The sequence below is a fragment of the Argopecten irradians genome, chromosome 10 (assembly GCF_041381155.1).
Source record: "Argopecten irradians isolate NY chromosome 10, Ai_NY, whole genome shotgun sequence".
Taxonomy (NCBI): Eukaryota; Metazoa; Mollusca; class Bivalvia; order Pectinida; family Pectinidae; genus Argopecten; species Argopecten irradians.
Genome location: NC_091143.1, coordinates 26,779,533 through 26,796,363, shown reverse-complemented (window position 1 = coordinate 26,796,363; position 16,831 = coordinate 26,779,533). Strand labels below are relative to the sequence as shown.

Here is a 16,831-nt window from a genome sequence, read left to right as displayed (position 1 = left end):
AGATGATTTCACCAAACTTATTAAAGCTGCATCAAAGGAAAACATCGAAATTGGGAATGAGGTACTCCCTGAAACTCCTTAACATCGCATATCGCAAGCAGAAGCACAGATGATAAGAGTTAGACATTTCTGGGAAGTCCATAATCCGACATTTTCTGACACTCATGAAATCCGCAATGCCAACAGAAACAGAGATGCTGAAAAGATATAATTTCTCTGAACTTGTTTAGGCCACATTTAAAGGAGATACGACCATGTTGTGAATAAGATATTTCTTTGGAATTCGACAACACATATTTTCTGGAAATTCATTAATGCCACATCGCAAACAGAAACAGAGATGCTGAGAGTAAAGTGATTTCGTTGAACTGGTTATGATCGCATCACAAGCAGAAACATTGATGATGAGAGTGACGAAATTTTTGAAACTCCTTCAGCCGATATTTTCTGAAATCCATCAACACCGTATCGCAATCTAGGAAACAGTGATGTTGAAAATGAAACATGTTTTGGAAATTCCTAACCCGTTATTTTCTGTAGCTCCATTCTGAAAATAAGATGTTCTCGTTAAACCCGTTGAGCTGCATCGACCAGGAAAACATCGATGATGTGAATGAGATGTTTCCTGGAATTCCATATGCCGCTATTTCCTGACACTTCTTAAATAAAATTGCTATGCTACCTCGACAGGAAAAACATCGATGACCTGAATGAGATGTTTCCTGGAATTCTTTAAGGCACTATGTTCTGAAACTCCATAAACACTGCCTTGTCAACAGAAGCAGATATATCTGGAAAAACATCGATGACCTGCATGAGATGTTTCCTGGAATTCTTTAAGGCACTATGTTCTGAAACTCCACTAACACCGCCTTTCCAACAGAAGCAGATACATGTATAGATAATTTAAGGAACAGATAATGTTTTGAAACACAGTTGAGAAATATTCATCGAATTGTGACCATTGAATTGGTGTTGTTTTTTCTGAACATTTTCAACTTTACTGACCATAAGGAATGAGTGTGACCGCCCAAAAGTACCTGAAGCGGCTTAACTACTTCTAAACCACGAACTTTGTAAATATAAAAGACCGCATCCTGTTGATAGCAAGTAGTTTATGGTCTGAAAAATTCCAAATGATCAGGTCACGAGTCTACTAGATTGCAGCATCCGAACGTGTGTGTAATCTCCTTCGCCACATAAGTCTACCATCAGGAGACAACCTAGCGAAGTATTATAAGAAATAATAGACAAGAAGCTGACCGTCTGTCAAAAGGTCACATTTTAACGAGTAATTTTCGCCATAACATATTGTTAAACACGTCAGTAAAATTCAGACGCTTAGATTAAGATGATTTCGTAGATTTCGTTAAAACGGAACCTCCAACAGAAACGTGGAGATTGAGAAAGAGAGAATTTTCAAGAAACCATTTCCATGAGAAACATATATATTTCGTAGAGATGCTGTAAGTGAGATGAGTTTGTTGAATCTGTTAAGCTCGCATCGAAAAAAGAAACAGGGATGCTGTGAATGAGATATTTCCTGAACCTCCCGAGGAGACCGCCGCACATAGATAATGAGAAGGAGATGGTTTCATTGAACTGATTATAATCGCATCGCCAGCAGAAATACAGACGAGGAGAGTGAAGCAATTTTGGGAACACCATATGTCTTTTTCCTGAGTGTCATGAAATCTGCAGCTGCCAACAGATATAGAAATGTTGAAAATGAGATAACTTTGTTGACCTATAGATATGTTGAAAATGAGATTATTTTGTTGAACTTGTTAAGTCCGAATCGACAAACAAATTAGGGAAGCTAAAACTAATTGAACCTGTATCGCCAGATGAAACAGCGATATTGTGAATGAGATACTTCTTGGAACTCATTAACAACACATCACCAGCAGAAACAGAGATGTTAGGAGTTAGATGATCGCCTAATTAGCTATGCCCGTATCGCCAGCGCAAAAACACAGATGATGAAAGTAAGAAATTAATGGGAACTCTATAATCTGATATTTTCTGAAACTTCTTAAGTCCGCATTTCTTTGGAACCTGATAATAAGATATTTTCTGGAAATCCATTAAGACCACATCACCAACAGAAACAAATGCTGCGAGTGAGATATAGTAATTTCGTTGAACTAGCTATGCCCCGTCCCCAGCAGAAACACAAATGATGAGAGTTAGACATTTCTGTAAATTCTATAATCCGATGTTTTCTGAAACTCCTTCAATCCGCATTACCAAAAGAAACAGATGCTGAAAATGAGATTCATTGAACGTGTTTAGGCCGGATTTATAGGAGCGATGACCAGGTTGTGAACAAGACATTTCTGGGGCTCTCGATCAGAACGATATAATGAATGTGTATTTGCAAACGAGTGGAAATATTTCAGTTAATAGGTGTTTCTAACGAGTTTATCAAATAGTTTCGTCGTGGTTAGGGGGTTTGGTCTGCAAACGAAGAAAATGCTAAATATCTATTCGTATCTAGTCGATACCTTTTCCCCACAAGACATTTGTTTTGTGTATTTATCTGTACGTTCAGTGCAATGTTTTACAAAAAAGACTATTAGATCCTTTTATGGATCTGTTTAGTTCACTGCCGCTGTTGGTAACGATATGACTGCATGGGTTAATAACACATACATAGGGGCTTGTAACGAGAGTTTGGTGTGTGTATCTGATATAGACCTTTATAAAAAAAAATGCAGTACCTAAAGCATACACACATCCAAATTCTCGTTATACAAGCGCCTGTGATTGATAGTACTAACCACAGGTAACAGACAAGGGGATTGACTCTGAATTGTCCACCTGATATATATATATATATATATATATATATATATATATATAACTTTATCATTGTAGCTGATTTTGCTCACGTCGCACTGTCGAATATATCCGACCATATCATGCGAGGAACGACACAGCGTAATGCGGAATGAGACATTGCGCATGCGAAAAACACAGTGTGCCATGCGAACAAAGACAATTTGCCATGCGAAAAAATACGCGACAATGTGACAGAAAATAATGTCGCAATTTAGCTTGGCGCATCGTCGTTATCAGCTTGGCGAATTGACGTTCTTCAAACGATGCGTTGTTATTCACAATGCGACGGAACGACATGGATTGGCAACCAAGAGCGGCGACATGGCAGGTATCAGCCACCGGTCTTCTGTAGAGACTAGCCTAGTTGAGAAAGGAACCCACAAAAGTCGCGTTTTAATGTCGTTATCTTGTACAGTGATAATGTCCTATTACGTAACGTCATATTAACATCCAAGGCTACTTAGTATCTTAAAGGAACATCTCTGTTGTATATGATGTGTTACACGTGCTGAATGCGTGTAAGCTTTGGGATACTGTAGTATATTATTGTGTGTCTCCTTTTCATAGTGGAACTTTCCCCATTCATTTAACTGGGACATATATCCTACACTGTTACACATTGAAAAGTCTTCGTGCTGAACTTTTAGCAGGGTAAGAACTACCACATTTATAAACGGGTATGTCTCGATCAGGGAAAACCTACTATTTTACAATTATTTGACGAATACAATTATGGTATTGAAAATGCCGGATTTAGTCGTCATTCTTAATTAGTATTCTAGTTATCTCTAACGTCTAAATGCAATATGTGTCTAATACACTCATCTGCTTTAAATGTCAAATTGAAAAAGCAAAACATTTACATGACCTATCGATTTATTTCTTTGACAAAATGAACAACATACACAAAATAACTTGCGCAACAACAATCCGATTACAATTTTCGTTATCACATAAACTCATCAGTAAATCAAGAATCTGCTGTTTTCGTTGATTTCTTCCTGCCGCCCGTATTAGCTTTGTACCACAATTTAAGTTCCGATATAGTTGTCGGTAGTTCATGTCCCGAGGTTTCTGGCAGGAATGACGTCAGATAGACGGTCAAAAAACACATCACCGAAAACACTGCTCCCGGTAGCCAAACCACAACACTAGCCTGTGTTAAAATCAAATTAAAATGTGTTCCACGCAGCTTGTGTTTCTTCAGAAAGAAACTTATGCATAACCTAACTCCAATGTTTTAATTTATAAAATAAATTCGTTTTCCGTGCAAACTTTATGGTGTAGTAAAATTAATGAACTATTTTCAAAGCTTCATGTACTTTATCGAAACTGAAAATATTCCGAGAGCGAAATGTATTTTTTATGTTTAGTAAAATGTATAACAGACTTTGGTTATTTTCATATGATAACAACTATCAATTTAAAAGTCTTTATTAGATTCTGAAGGTTGAACTTACCACAGACGTTGCAAATGGGGCCAGCATACCTCCCATCCGAGAACACGTAGATGCTAACCCTAGTCCGGCGCTCCTGTGTAATATAAGTGAAATTAGCATACTTAAAATGTTTGAAAATGATTTGGAAACTCTACCAACACAAAAACATAGTGTGATGTGCATGTAACTATTCAATTGTACACACGATTGTAAGTGTGGTTTAGTTGATTCGACTTAACGTTATTTTCAAATTTTTATCTTGTATGCAATACGTTTTATGTACAATGGCAGTATTGTTGGGAGACTACGGTTTAGTGTGCTAGTATACCAGATTCACCAGGCCATGAATCCCTATATTAGATTATGAATATGAACTTTATATATGTTGTTATCCTTGCAGCTTCCTAGAAAATAAACCAACTCGCGTCCGGTATATACTTATAGATATTAGTAAAAACTTTAGACCCCGTTTTAACTTGTAATATTTTGTATTCTATTGCTACACACTTTTTATCAACTTAGTTATGTATGTAGAGGTGATATATAAGCATACAAAATATGATTATTTTAATTAGAGTCATAAACCCTATTCATTTTAAGCAAAACGATAATACATAAGAGCCTACGAAACACTGAAATTGCTTTGTATATTTCATTGCATATGTTCCACAGGGTGCTCATTTTTGCCCTTGTTTTTTTCTAAATTTTTCAAAATCACCATTACCCTTTTAATGAAAATATTTTTCGTTATCATCAGTGTTTATTGTACTTTTCTTGTAAATTAAGATTAAGTTTAACATAATTTGATAGTACCTACACCACAACTTATGTGCTTATTATTGGAATTGTTAGAATGGCTATTTTTCAGTTTTATTTTGACGCATTCATACTGAGCCTTACTATTCTTAGACTATTTTGTAAAAGATGACATCAAATAATTTGAAGAAAATAACTGAGTTGGACAGAAATGATGCATTTTTAATACAAATCATGTTTAATGGCTTTGATGGTATTTGTCAATTTTCATTTGAGTATTCAAAATAACATTTAACAATATTTGGCCATCGTCAGAAAGACACGAGTCACCTTTCTATCTTTTCATTAGTTTCCGACGATGTTTTCCCCTACTATCCCACCATATTATACAATGTACATTTACATACAATGTAAAATCAAAATCGGCTGTGATCCACCACAATCGGACTTCCTCGGGCCTTATCGGTAAGCACGGAAAATCAATTCTTTCAAGAATGCCCGAGGAGTACCGATTGAGATCCACCATGCACTTCCTCCTTCATAGATAGGCTGAATTACCTTAGATTTGTTGGATATAACTCCGGTGTATACAGGAATATGGTGCTAAATGAAGCTGTGATCGCATACTTTCCAAGGAGGTTAAACACTAGAGACACGGTTCCTAGAGCAGTAACGTCCTCTGAATTGGAAAATATTTCAAAAACATACAAATTAAATACATTGTGTATCTCGATTTCGGCACAACAAATGTTAACTGTTCGATAAAGAACTCTAATGGCTATGATGTCATCTTTTGTTGTCCCCAGTACTTTATTTAGACTATTGTTCAAGTACTTGTTCTGTCTGTAGATTAGTACACTTTTCACTGTACATTAGTTTACCTGTAGATTAGTTTCAACTAATCTACAGTTCCAGGTAAACTAATGTACAATGAAAGGTAGAGAGTGACACTACATGTAGCATTGTTAAATTGGACAGATAAATAACAAATAAATGTAATCAAATTCAACATAAATGTAATAGAAAACTTCAATAAGACATATTATTACATTTTTCTGTTTTATATATTGATTCGTGGACATCGACATAAATCCAATCACACATTAACCACAACGCATAAAATTACTCCTTGTGTTGAAAATCAAGACTCTTTAGTATTTCGACAGCACAGGCATTCTGACAAAGATGTTTTAATTTTAGATAGATATGTGTACTTTCTTTCTTTGAAAATTGAATGAATGCTTTCGGTATATTTCCCAATAATTTCACTGGTCATTTCTTGAATACATACACTAACACATAAATCCACGTTTTCCAAATTGAATAATTCCGGTATAATTCCTTATCCAAGAATCACACAAAGCCTACTGAACAAATTTAAAATTTTAAGCTTTCTTTTCATCACTTTGCCGTTTTCACTGAATTTCAATGTAGTTTCCTTTAGAATCCATGCCACTAACTCTTGATATTATGTTTTAGGACCAATCATATTCTTCATCTCATAACGTGAAGTGGTATATTCAAAATTAATACGTTTCCATGGTAATCCTCCATATCTTGTGAATTTCCGACAAGTTATATCCAAGTGAATGGCCTGCCTCTGACATAAAGAGCAGTTGAATTAATATATCACAAAACATACTCTCTTATTGGAAATTTGATAATCATTTTAGATAGTTTGTCTTCGTAAAGATCTGATCTGCAATGTCTGCTATGTTGCCTCTTGTACTGCTCCACTCAGAATGAAGAAAACTCAAACTCACAAAAACATCTCTGGTAATAACATTGGTATGGAATTTCATGAAAAAATTCATGCAATGCATGCACGACCAGAGTAGACATATTACAACAATTACTGTGCTGACATGTTCAGTGTCAAAGATGGTTGAAGGCCTTACCTGTAGCTGTAGATTAGTTACACAATAGCCATAGTTAGCATTGTACATCAGAGTGCCATGTTTTAAGTAAGAGAAACACCTCAAACTGTAAATTAGTCAAGATAATGAACAATGCTCGGCCCTTCGGGCAACTGTCCCCCCCCCGTCCCCCGTTCCCCAGGACGGGGGGGGGGGGGGCAAACATGTCTTTTTGCCCCCCCCCCCCCATTTTCGCCGACTGAAATTTTCTAAAAATGCTTATTTGAAAGAAAAAAGGGTCCTCCTGCACATTTTTCGTACTTCATTCTAGAAAATTTTCCGCTGCGCGGCGCATTTCCTAAAACGTTCAAGCACATAATGTCAAACCTTAAATAGTAAAAATTCAATACACACGAACTAAACTAAAATGTCCGTCAAGGGATTATATGTACTATTTAAAAAAATGTCTCTTAAAAGATCAATTTGTTTATATGTCTTAGCGAGACAATTAATTCATTTTTTTATGTTACAAAACAATGTGCCGATGGTGTCAAGCCGGTATATTCAGATCGTGTAGGGTTGCATAATGTTATGGCGACAAAATTATCATTTCTAAATGCAGGTAGCTTTAAATCGAAAAATTACCATGTTAAGAACGCTTTATAATCATTAAAATACCTCGTAAAACTCATCTCAGCCATTCTAAATCGTAATTTTTTTTTCCGGAGGAAACCCCCGGACCCCTCAATCACCAAAAATCTCGCGGTTTCGGGCGCTCGCAAATTCATCAAAACTCATTTAAGCTATTCTAAATCGTAATATTTTCACGGGGGAGGCCCCGGACCCCCAAAACACCAAAATCTCGCGCTTTCGGGCACTCGCAAAATCATCAAAATACATTGTAAAACTCATCTAAGCCATTCTAAATTAAAATTCAGACGGACTTTGCCTAGCTGTTGTATTTATTTATTTATTTTTTGGTACTATCCGGATAATAATTGCATTTAAACAAATATACCAAATCAACAAAATGATAATAAAAATGTAAATATAACTGTTTAAACGAAATAAGAGGTTCAAAATATTACATTAAACAATATATTATGGCATTTAGAGCCAACAATTCAGTTAAACAGTACATTAGGTGTATGCTTTACGGTTTATGATATGCACTCGCACACGACTAACCTGTGTATATCAAACATACAGTGGACACAGCTAAAGATATACCGGCAATGCTGTGGAATATTAAACAGCTTTTTCTCCTTCCGTATCTGAAACAAATACATTTGTATTAAATTTTGCCCATGTCATCTTCTTTTTTGTACATGTGTATGAAAATTTACCCATGGGATCTCGCCACCTAACAATGAATGTTCAGTGTTAAAATGGTTAGTGTAGTCGGGAAGACATATACTAAAAGTACATAAAATGTAGATGGAAAAACTAAACTAATAGTTATACGTAATTTGGAGGACTTTTTACGATACTAAAACTCAAAACGTTTTCAATTCCAATCCAAAATGGTTTGATTAAAGCTTAGTATCGCGACAATTGACCAGGAAATACACTCAAAGTGAACTTAAGAGTTACCAATCATTTAGTGAAACTTTTGAAAAAGTGTTTTTTTTCTCATAATGATTATATGGTTTATAGCACTGGCACTTTTGTGGATCTGAATCATCACATATATATGTATCCATATTCGTGAATTGTATGCTTTACAACACTTTGTCAGAGTGAAGATATGTATATTGAAATGTCAGATACGGCTAGATTTCATGCTAAAACTAAGCACAAACATTAATATATCGTACGGATATTAATACCTTTTGATAGAATACCATTGTGAAAGGGCGGCAGGGTACTCCACAAGTGCCATCAGGAAGTAATTAAGGTATCGGTTGCCGGAGAGGGACGTAGAGCCGAGATACAAGGCGTAATACACTAGACTGTTGGTTGTCCTGGAATGAAATCCTCCTCTTTTATAGTTAACATACAGACTTTACGACATAAAATGACTTAATTTATTTTAATAAATCTTTTTAATGATATCTTATTTTGGTATAAGATAAAATATATATGCTTGCTTGCATATCAACTATCGCATCAGATTCATAAAAATATCTCTGTACCTGAGCACGGTATACAATTACTCGTACTAAAATCTTATTCTGAGTTCACACTCAGTGTTGGGTATTTGCTCAATTACTGACTTTAGGTCATTGCTTTTGTTGCAAAACCCTTGGATAATGTGTATCTTCTTTGGGTTTTTTCCAGTACTCACCATGTATACCAAATAATGAGAGAGTTGAGTAGGATACGTTTGTGCCTGAATATAGTCAATGTGTTGTATTTTTCCGGCTTTGTTTTCCCCAGAACGTCCTTGCCCTCTTTGTAACCATCCACCATGCTTTCTTCTTTCGATGTCGAAGAATCCACAGTTCCATTGTCGTTAGATTTGAGAAAAGTCTCCATTTCTCGAGCTTTAGCAGAGGCAGCTTTGATGACAGACTCATAGTCTTTTCCATTCATTTTCGCGGCCATCCTGATGATTCTTTCGGCTCTTTTCTTTTTGCCGTTTGCAAGAAGCCATCTTAGTGATTCTTCAAGAAACCTATGTATCAGAAAATATAAAAAAATGAGGGTTTTGTTATTGCTCCTTACTATACCAGGTAAGCGGGTAATTTTGGTTCTCTTCTTGATATTTATAATTATTTCAAAACCTTTACATATTCAATATTTCTTTCGACTGATTTTTGTTATCTGTATATTTTTATTAACATTCTTTATTAATCTTATAATAAACTACTTCAAATAATATTAATGATAAATCATACATTACCAATATTCAAGAAGACTGTACGCAGATCCAACAGCAAAAGCAATTTGCATCGCACGCCAGGACATATCGCGGAAAATATAGGCTACCGGGACAACAAGAATACATCCCGTGGTCCAGCAAACTATGTCAGCAATTTCCCACAAATACCTGGAGTTTACTGGCAACGATTCTAATGCTGCTACAGCAACGGTTAATCCAGTTCCCTGCAAAAATTCAATAGCAATTCACATCAATCATTAACCATCCAATACAAAAACTTTTATTTGAAGTGTTTCAAATGACATTAGACAAATAAAGCGGACGCGTTTCAACAAAACAACACTTTCTGTATTACAAGAAATGTTCATTGTGTAGAAACTGTGGTTGTTTTTGTTGCTACAGTACCAAGAAACTACGAAAATAAAAACAGCAAAGTCGTTCCACACAAAATTGCAATCATGGTAACCACGTATATATCTACTCAAAAAAAGTTCTAGACCATCAAAAAGTCCCACAAATATTTCATGTTATGAAGAATTACTACAGTCTAGCAGGGCTTCGAAATATGACAAAATTGACTGGACATGAATTTTTGTACATTACAAGGTCGACACTTCACACAAACCTGTACACATCATACTAAGCAAACTGTCCTTTAATGACTAGATAGTTGGCAGTATCAATATCAGACAATCAAAAGGTTACAATTTATCAAACATCTAATCTTAAACATGTGACTATTCTAATATAACCTGACGAAATTTGTCTTTGATGAGTTGTCTGGAAAAAATACTTGACTTGAGAATATTAGAACTGCAGGACAAAATGGCGGCCTCATCTGGATTTTTACAACATCTACTGACGTTGAAACTTTCGAAATGTAAATTGTTTTACATGTAGTTATGTGATGAATAGTATCTCAAATAACTGTTTTAAATAAAAAAAAAAAAATAAAATGTCTTAGACTCGTACGAAATCTTATATGTATATGAAATGAACACTCATTAATGATCCTAAATATACCTACCGACTGCAAAGCTCCCATTATACATCTCAATGCGATAAAGACTGCTGGATTTGAAGACCAGGCGGTACCAAGCGTTACGGCAAACATAGAGATATGACAGAATACGTGGACGGGTTTACGTCCATACCGGTCTGCTAATGCGGAAAAAAGTACCGCTCCTATCCCTTGTCCTAGAATCACCATGGTCTGGGCTAGTTCTGCCACTTCTCCTCCTTCACAAAACAGATCCCACTGAGAGGGAAAACAATATTTTGACAGTCAATTAGGACTAGACATGATATGAAGTAGTGCATGGTTCAGATTTAAAGATAAAAAAGATTGCCTTAACTGAAGTTTAAAAAAAACACATTTTAATCATGACATTCTGCTGGATCTATTAACATCGCATGCTTTCATTGATTGCAATGATAATGAAGATATGACAGATATATAAAGAAACATACTTCATAAACAAATCTACAAAGCCACAGTCTCTATATACTGGGATATGACAAGAAGAGCCCACTCCTGTCATTTGGTTTTATTAGTTTAACATCCTACATTGTATTAAAAGCCAAGGTCATCTAAGGACGTGCCAGGTTTGTTGGTGGAGGGAAGCTGGAGTAACCGGGGAAGAACCATCGACCACCGGTCAATGCATGACAGCTGCCCCATATGGGATTCGAATCCGCTTCCAAGAGGTGGAGGGCTTGTGGTCATATGTGGAGACATCTAACCACCTGGCCACCGCGGCTCCAATCTAGTCATGGCGAGAACATTGTTGCACACTAGTACTATTGGGCATCTTAGCATAATTAAGTAATGCATTTGAATACCTTTTGAATCGATGCTTCAGTGACGTAGTATTGACGGAATCTGGCTTTTAATCAATATAATACAATACGAAAATTCAGTTATTTGTAAAAGACCCATTTTATACGACTGATTGGGACTGGCTACATGGTTCTTCAAAAGTAAAGTGCTACATATTATGTATGTATGAGTTACGCATGCTTAGTAGGATGGAGTAACTTACTTCCGTTACTATGGAGGCATCGCGGTGTACGTCATACTTATAGCCCGACACACAGTCGGTACTTGTGATGAGTGTAGAGTTAGAATCCGTCTCATTACTGTACACATCGATGGAGCATTTATTGAAGACAAATCTATACGTGCTATTTTCATAGTCATCTTGATGAGGAAAAATGTCCTTTATTGTTGCTTCTTTGCACTGATGTGGTGGACGGTAGGCTGCAATTTCGAAATCCGTGCAATAATTTTCAAAAATTGAATAAAATTGAATGGTATCGCATTAAATGGTCGATTTCTGGAGGTGGTTGTCAACGAAATTGTGCTGAGTACATGCAGATATAGAAGGGTTGTGAATGTCTTTTGAGACCGATCCCAAAATGCATGTATAAAACGAAAGAAAGTTTGCTTTCTGCTTTTTGTTGGTTTAGATATATTAAATGATGTTGGAAGAGTACGATTAATTTCACATTCTGTGATTGTGAGTACACTACTGATAGTCACGTTAAAATACACTACATTAGCCGGAAGGTGATGATAATCGTAATTTACACAGGGTCTTTGTGGTATCTCAAATCCGACAAAATGAGAAAAATCAAACATTACTATCAGAAAAAAAGTTATCACATAACTGGCGCGTCTAACAATGTCATTCGGCCTTGTCATAAATATCGTAAGACACATATGTTATATCACCATTATGACGTCACATGTAGTGTTGACGTCGTAATCTATATATGATATCGCATGATTATTTCAGTAGACGGAAACGTCACATCCGATCCTGATTTCTATTGTTTTATATAGAGACGAAATTTGAAGGGTTTGTGACACAAAAAGTGATAACTTGTTTATATACTGGGCCCCCTTTAAGTTCACCGAAATATCCCACTCCATGGGGATGGCAAATACACACACTGAGATACCAGGCTAGACATAGGGCCATCTGGGCAGTTGACCGATAACGAGGCTGTCAGCCAACACGCGTCACTGGTTCACCGACTAACTCACCGCTGCTGATGAGACAGACACGAATAGAGCTAAACACCTTAACTTACAGTTATATTTTCCTATATTTACACTTGCTAGGCTTGATCACTATACGTAAGTACTAGCCGATTTTGTTTACCATAATTATATAACTGCATGGTAACATTGAACTTTGAACTTGCGTATGAAAATGTTCTATGCAACGTACATGGGCTACTTTTTTGTTTACATGTACATTTTGACGCAACATTACGCAATACGTGTATATTGTTATTTTTCATAGAATTTTGGAAAAATGTAAAACAATATATATATATATGATTTATATTTATATATGATACAAACATATTTAAAATTAACAATTGTATAAAGAAACGGGGAAAAAATATCCCGACCGGGGCGACGTGCAGTGCTTTCATTTTTGTTAAAAATAATGGATGTCCTCTGTGTCTGTGTCCTACGATCGAGTCTTTGGGGTTGACGGGCGCGAGACCCTCTGACAGAGCTAGGTCAGTTATAAACACATTCTCTTGTCTTTGTTCTTTGAGAATTTAACCATGTGTATTATAAAACATGCATCGCTAGTAATCCACGTGTTGACAGTTACGCGTCACCACAAATACATTGTATCCATCGAACACAAGTGAAGTTGTTCCATCTATAGATGGCGATGGATCTAAGCGTAGATTATATAATCACATGGCTCCAAAGGATGTAATATCGTCAAGTCAGACGACAATCTCAAACAAATTTAGCTACTTGAACACTTGTGTTTTGACAACTTCGGAAAACTCCAGTGTAAAAGCGTGCGTCAGCCTCGCCTCGCTGCACAATAACGGTCACCGAGTTCACACATGTGGCTAACGCGCCCCATAGAATATATTCTTAGAGGAATTGCTCCATACATGCATGGTTAACATAAAAACGAAATATAATCCCTATGTGTTTCACATGAATCAATTACAGGCTGTCATTATAAATTTAGTGTGGTGCAATGTGCTGCTTATGGCTGTTATAACAATCATAGAAATAAGATAAGTTAAAATAAAATAAGTTTTTTAAAACAAGTTCTTTCGCTTTCCAGAGAAGAGTATTCAAAATACATGGTTGCATTACATAAGTTCAAGTTTGAGCTAACAGAAAAATATCATTTGTGTGAATGGGGCTTTATATGGAGGCATTAAATTACTTCATGGTCAATTTAATTCATGTTTGAAAAGGTGACCTATTACAGTATCTATGACATGATAATGGTATTTATTGTACATTTATATCATAATTAATCAGTCCTGTTTGTTAGTAAACATTATACATGGAATGTGCGGGTTTCAAATGTGTGTTTGCTTGTAACAACTTACGGACAATTTATCATCACCATTGCCTGCTCCCTCATTACTCATACGAATGCTACAGTACACATTATTAAATAGATAATTGCATAATATCAGTAATAGTATCTGGCTGTATAGTCATATAAATACATTATATCGAGAAGAGGATTGATGTAATGTATATAAATATTGCAACAAAAGTAACATTTCGTTAATAATAAATATATCAATAGGTAAAATTAATAACAAGTTAAACAATTTACAGGGATGTTTTTTATTGAAAACTATGGAATTGATATCATTTATCTCACGACAGCAGACCGTAGATTCCGATTCCGTAACCATTGGATCACAGAAACCACATGAAAACATTGAAAATAATAAAAAGAAATATCACTAAATATGTATCCACAACGTAAACTGGAAAAATTGACTTTTAGTAATTGAACCATGTAATAAGCTTTGTCTCACAGTAGTAACCAATGTCATTATTATACATTCCGCTGTTGTTAAGAATATAATCTTCAATTGTTTATTGACATAGTAATAAAGTTTATTACACATTGCTGTTATTGATGTTGACAGAAAAAAAGAGATTTTATTGAGATACATGTATATTTTATTGAGATACATGTATATTTTATTGAGATACATGTATATTTTATTGAGATACATGTATATTTTATTGAGATACATGTATATTTTATTGAGATACATGTATATTTTGTTGAGATACATGTATATTTTATTGAGATACATGTATATTTTATTGAGATACATGTATATTTTATTGAGATACATGTATATTTGTAATATGAAGGTATGTAAAATTAGTGTAGTACTCATATAAGTCGCAAGTCACTGATATCAATCATACAAATATATTTAGGTTAATGCATTTATAATGTAATAAAAGTAGAAATTAATTGTTCCCAATGGATGACTTTAATGTAAAAAAATTAATTATGTATGATATATTACAGATTATATTCACTTATTAAAAAGAAATTATCTGATGAATATCCTTGAAAGGCATCCACATACTATATTTTAGATCACAAACCCTTTAAAGTTTTACTAATATTTCTTTTAATACAAGCTCTGTGATAAATAGAATCTTACACTCACAACTATGGTATGGGATTTTTCAAACTTGTGAAGGCTAGTGGCACATCAAATTATTGAACTCGTTTATTAAATTTCATATTACCTAGCCACTCATGTAAGCTCCTCTATATCTAAAAAGGATTACTTCAGCTAATACAAGTTCAGTTCGCTTGGGCTAATATTACAAACTGAACAAATCTGGTATGTCTTGCAGCATAAAATTAGGTTACCTACCAATAAAAACGATGCAAAGGAGATGAAAAGCTACTGGAACAACTGCAATTAAACAGAGGAACATTTGACCCCTTTGGTACCGCCCCCATGTTCCCAAGGATTTCCAAATCTGATCCACATCCAGAGGACCATCCATAGCTACAGCAGAACAGTAGAGTACATGTTGACCTTCAAGATGTGATATATCAATGATGCAAATTATTGTTTCTAATAACATCACGTGATTGTATAGGCATGCTTTTGAATATCAAATTCAAATTCAAATTGTTTGTCACCTGGAGACAATACTTTAATATTATTATCTTTTAAATGAATGCTAGAAGTTTTGAACGTGATGATGCATTTACAATGTAAGAATCATATTCGATTCCAAGGCATATTTTTGCAACAATCATGTCATATTAAACATAACTGGATTAGCTTTTTGATTCACGTCCTATTGTCAACCTTGTCATGTGAGCAAGTCACAGGATTGGTACCGATTAAAAAACAACTATTACCCTGGTAATCTGTCCAATAGTGCGATCGTTCGATACCTTTGTACTAAGGAGTATAAGTTCATAATGGATAATCAAATGGACACGAAAGGACAAAATACAACAGAACAAAAGCATGAAGAAAGTTGGCACGTCATTAACTTCTTCAAAATTTATTTTCTTCGGTATGAGATGAAATATTAGTATAAATCTATCTACAGAAACCGCAAAACGTTTATAATATACATGTATCGTAATATCAAATTTCACTTCCAGTCTTAATATTTCAAGCGCACATGTTGCACTAAAAATCAAGTTCATCAGGAATTTACTTTGGACTTAACTATTTGTGAAGGTGATTCCTGTGGTCACACACTATAATATGAATATGAAGGAGCATTGCTCTCATGAGAATGCAGAAGCAGGCCATATTGTCGCTAACTTAAAGAAAAATGTAATTAAGAGTGGCCTTTCCTTGATGCAATGCGATTATTGTGCGTTTTGATAGACTGACATGTTCGTATTGTGTCTTCTTGTAGTGGTAGAAAATACTGCCCGTTTTATAGTGATTACTCACTGAATCAGACTGTTTCTTGATAACACTCATCATAAAAGAGAGTGGGGTGACTGGTTCGCCCGTTGTCAGTATAATGTGGCCGGGTGGAGTGTGTTGCTTGGTGTCTTCGGCGGCATGCTTCAGCGATATAGCACTATAAAATGGACAGAGTTCCACTATACAAGACGACATAACATGAATATACTTCGTTTTATAGTGATTACTCACTGAATCATACTGCGTGGGGCTCAGGAGAGCGGAGTGTGCGTCTTTAACGGCATGTTTCAATGATACAATTAAAAGATCAAGAATAATACTTCCTCTTTTGCATGATCAATAACGACGATTTAAGTTAGAATCTCGTCTTTTCTTTTCTTCCT

General features: G+C 35.3%; 1 protein-coding gene across 1 annotated transcript; it reads right to left on the bottom strand.

Annotated features, from left to right (window-relative positions):
- Nucleotides 1-3,702: 3,702 nt before the first annotated feature.
- Nucleotides 3,703-15,602, bottom strand: LOC138333516 (solute carrier family 22 member 6-B-like). The gene is made up of 10 exons (XM_069281944.1): nt 15,420-15,602; nt 11,762-11,979; nt 10,747-10,977; nt 9,741-9,943; nt 9,183-9,512; nt 8,725-8,859; nt 8,084-8,169; nt 5,598-5,718; nt 4,305-4,377; nt 3,703-4,000 (listed from the first exon to the last, which is right to left on the bottom strand). Exons 1-10 carry the CDS (start codon nt 15,553-15,555, stop codon nt 3,815-3,817), a joined length of 1,719 nt encoding a protein of 572 aa, XP_069138045.1. The 5' UTR covers nt 15,556-15,602; the 3' UTR covers nt 3,703-3,814.
- Nucleotides 15,603-16,831: the final 1,229 nt, after the last annotated feature.

What these genes read in the sequence shown, in the direction of transcription:
- LOC138333516 (XM_069281944.1), bottom strand. Translation starts at nt 15,555, where the DNA reads ATGGATGGTCCTCTGGATGTGGATCAGATTTGGAAATCCTTGGGAACA. An exon ending in CCTTTGCATCGTTTTTATTG is followed by an intron (nt 11,980 to 15,419) that starts GTAGGTAACCTA and finishes TCGAAATTGCAG; the next exon opens with CCTACCGTCCACCACATCAG. An exon ending in TAATGGGAGCTTTGCAGTCG is followed by an intron (nt 9,944 to 10,746) that starts GTAGGTATATTT and finishes GAATTTTTGCAG; the next exon opens with GGAACTGGATTAACCGTTGC.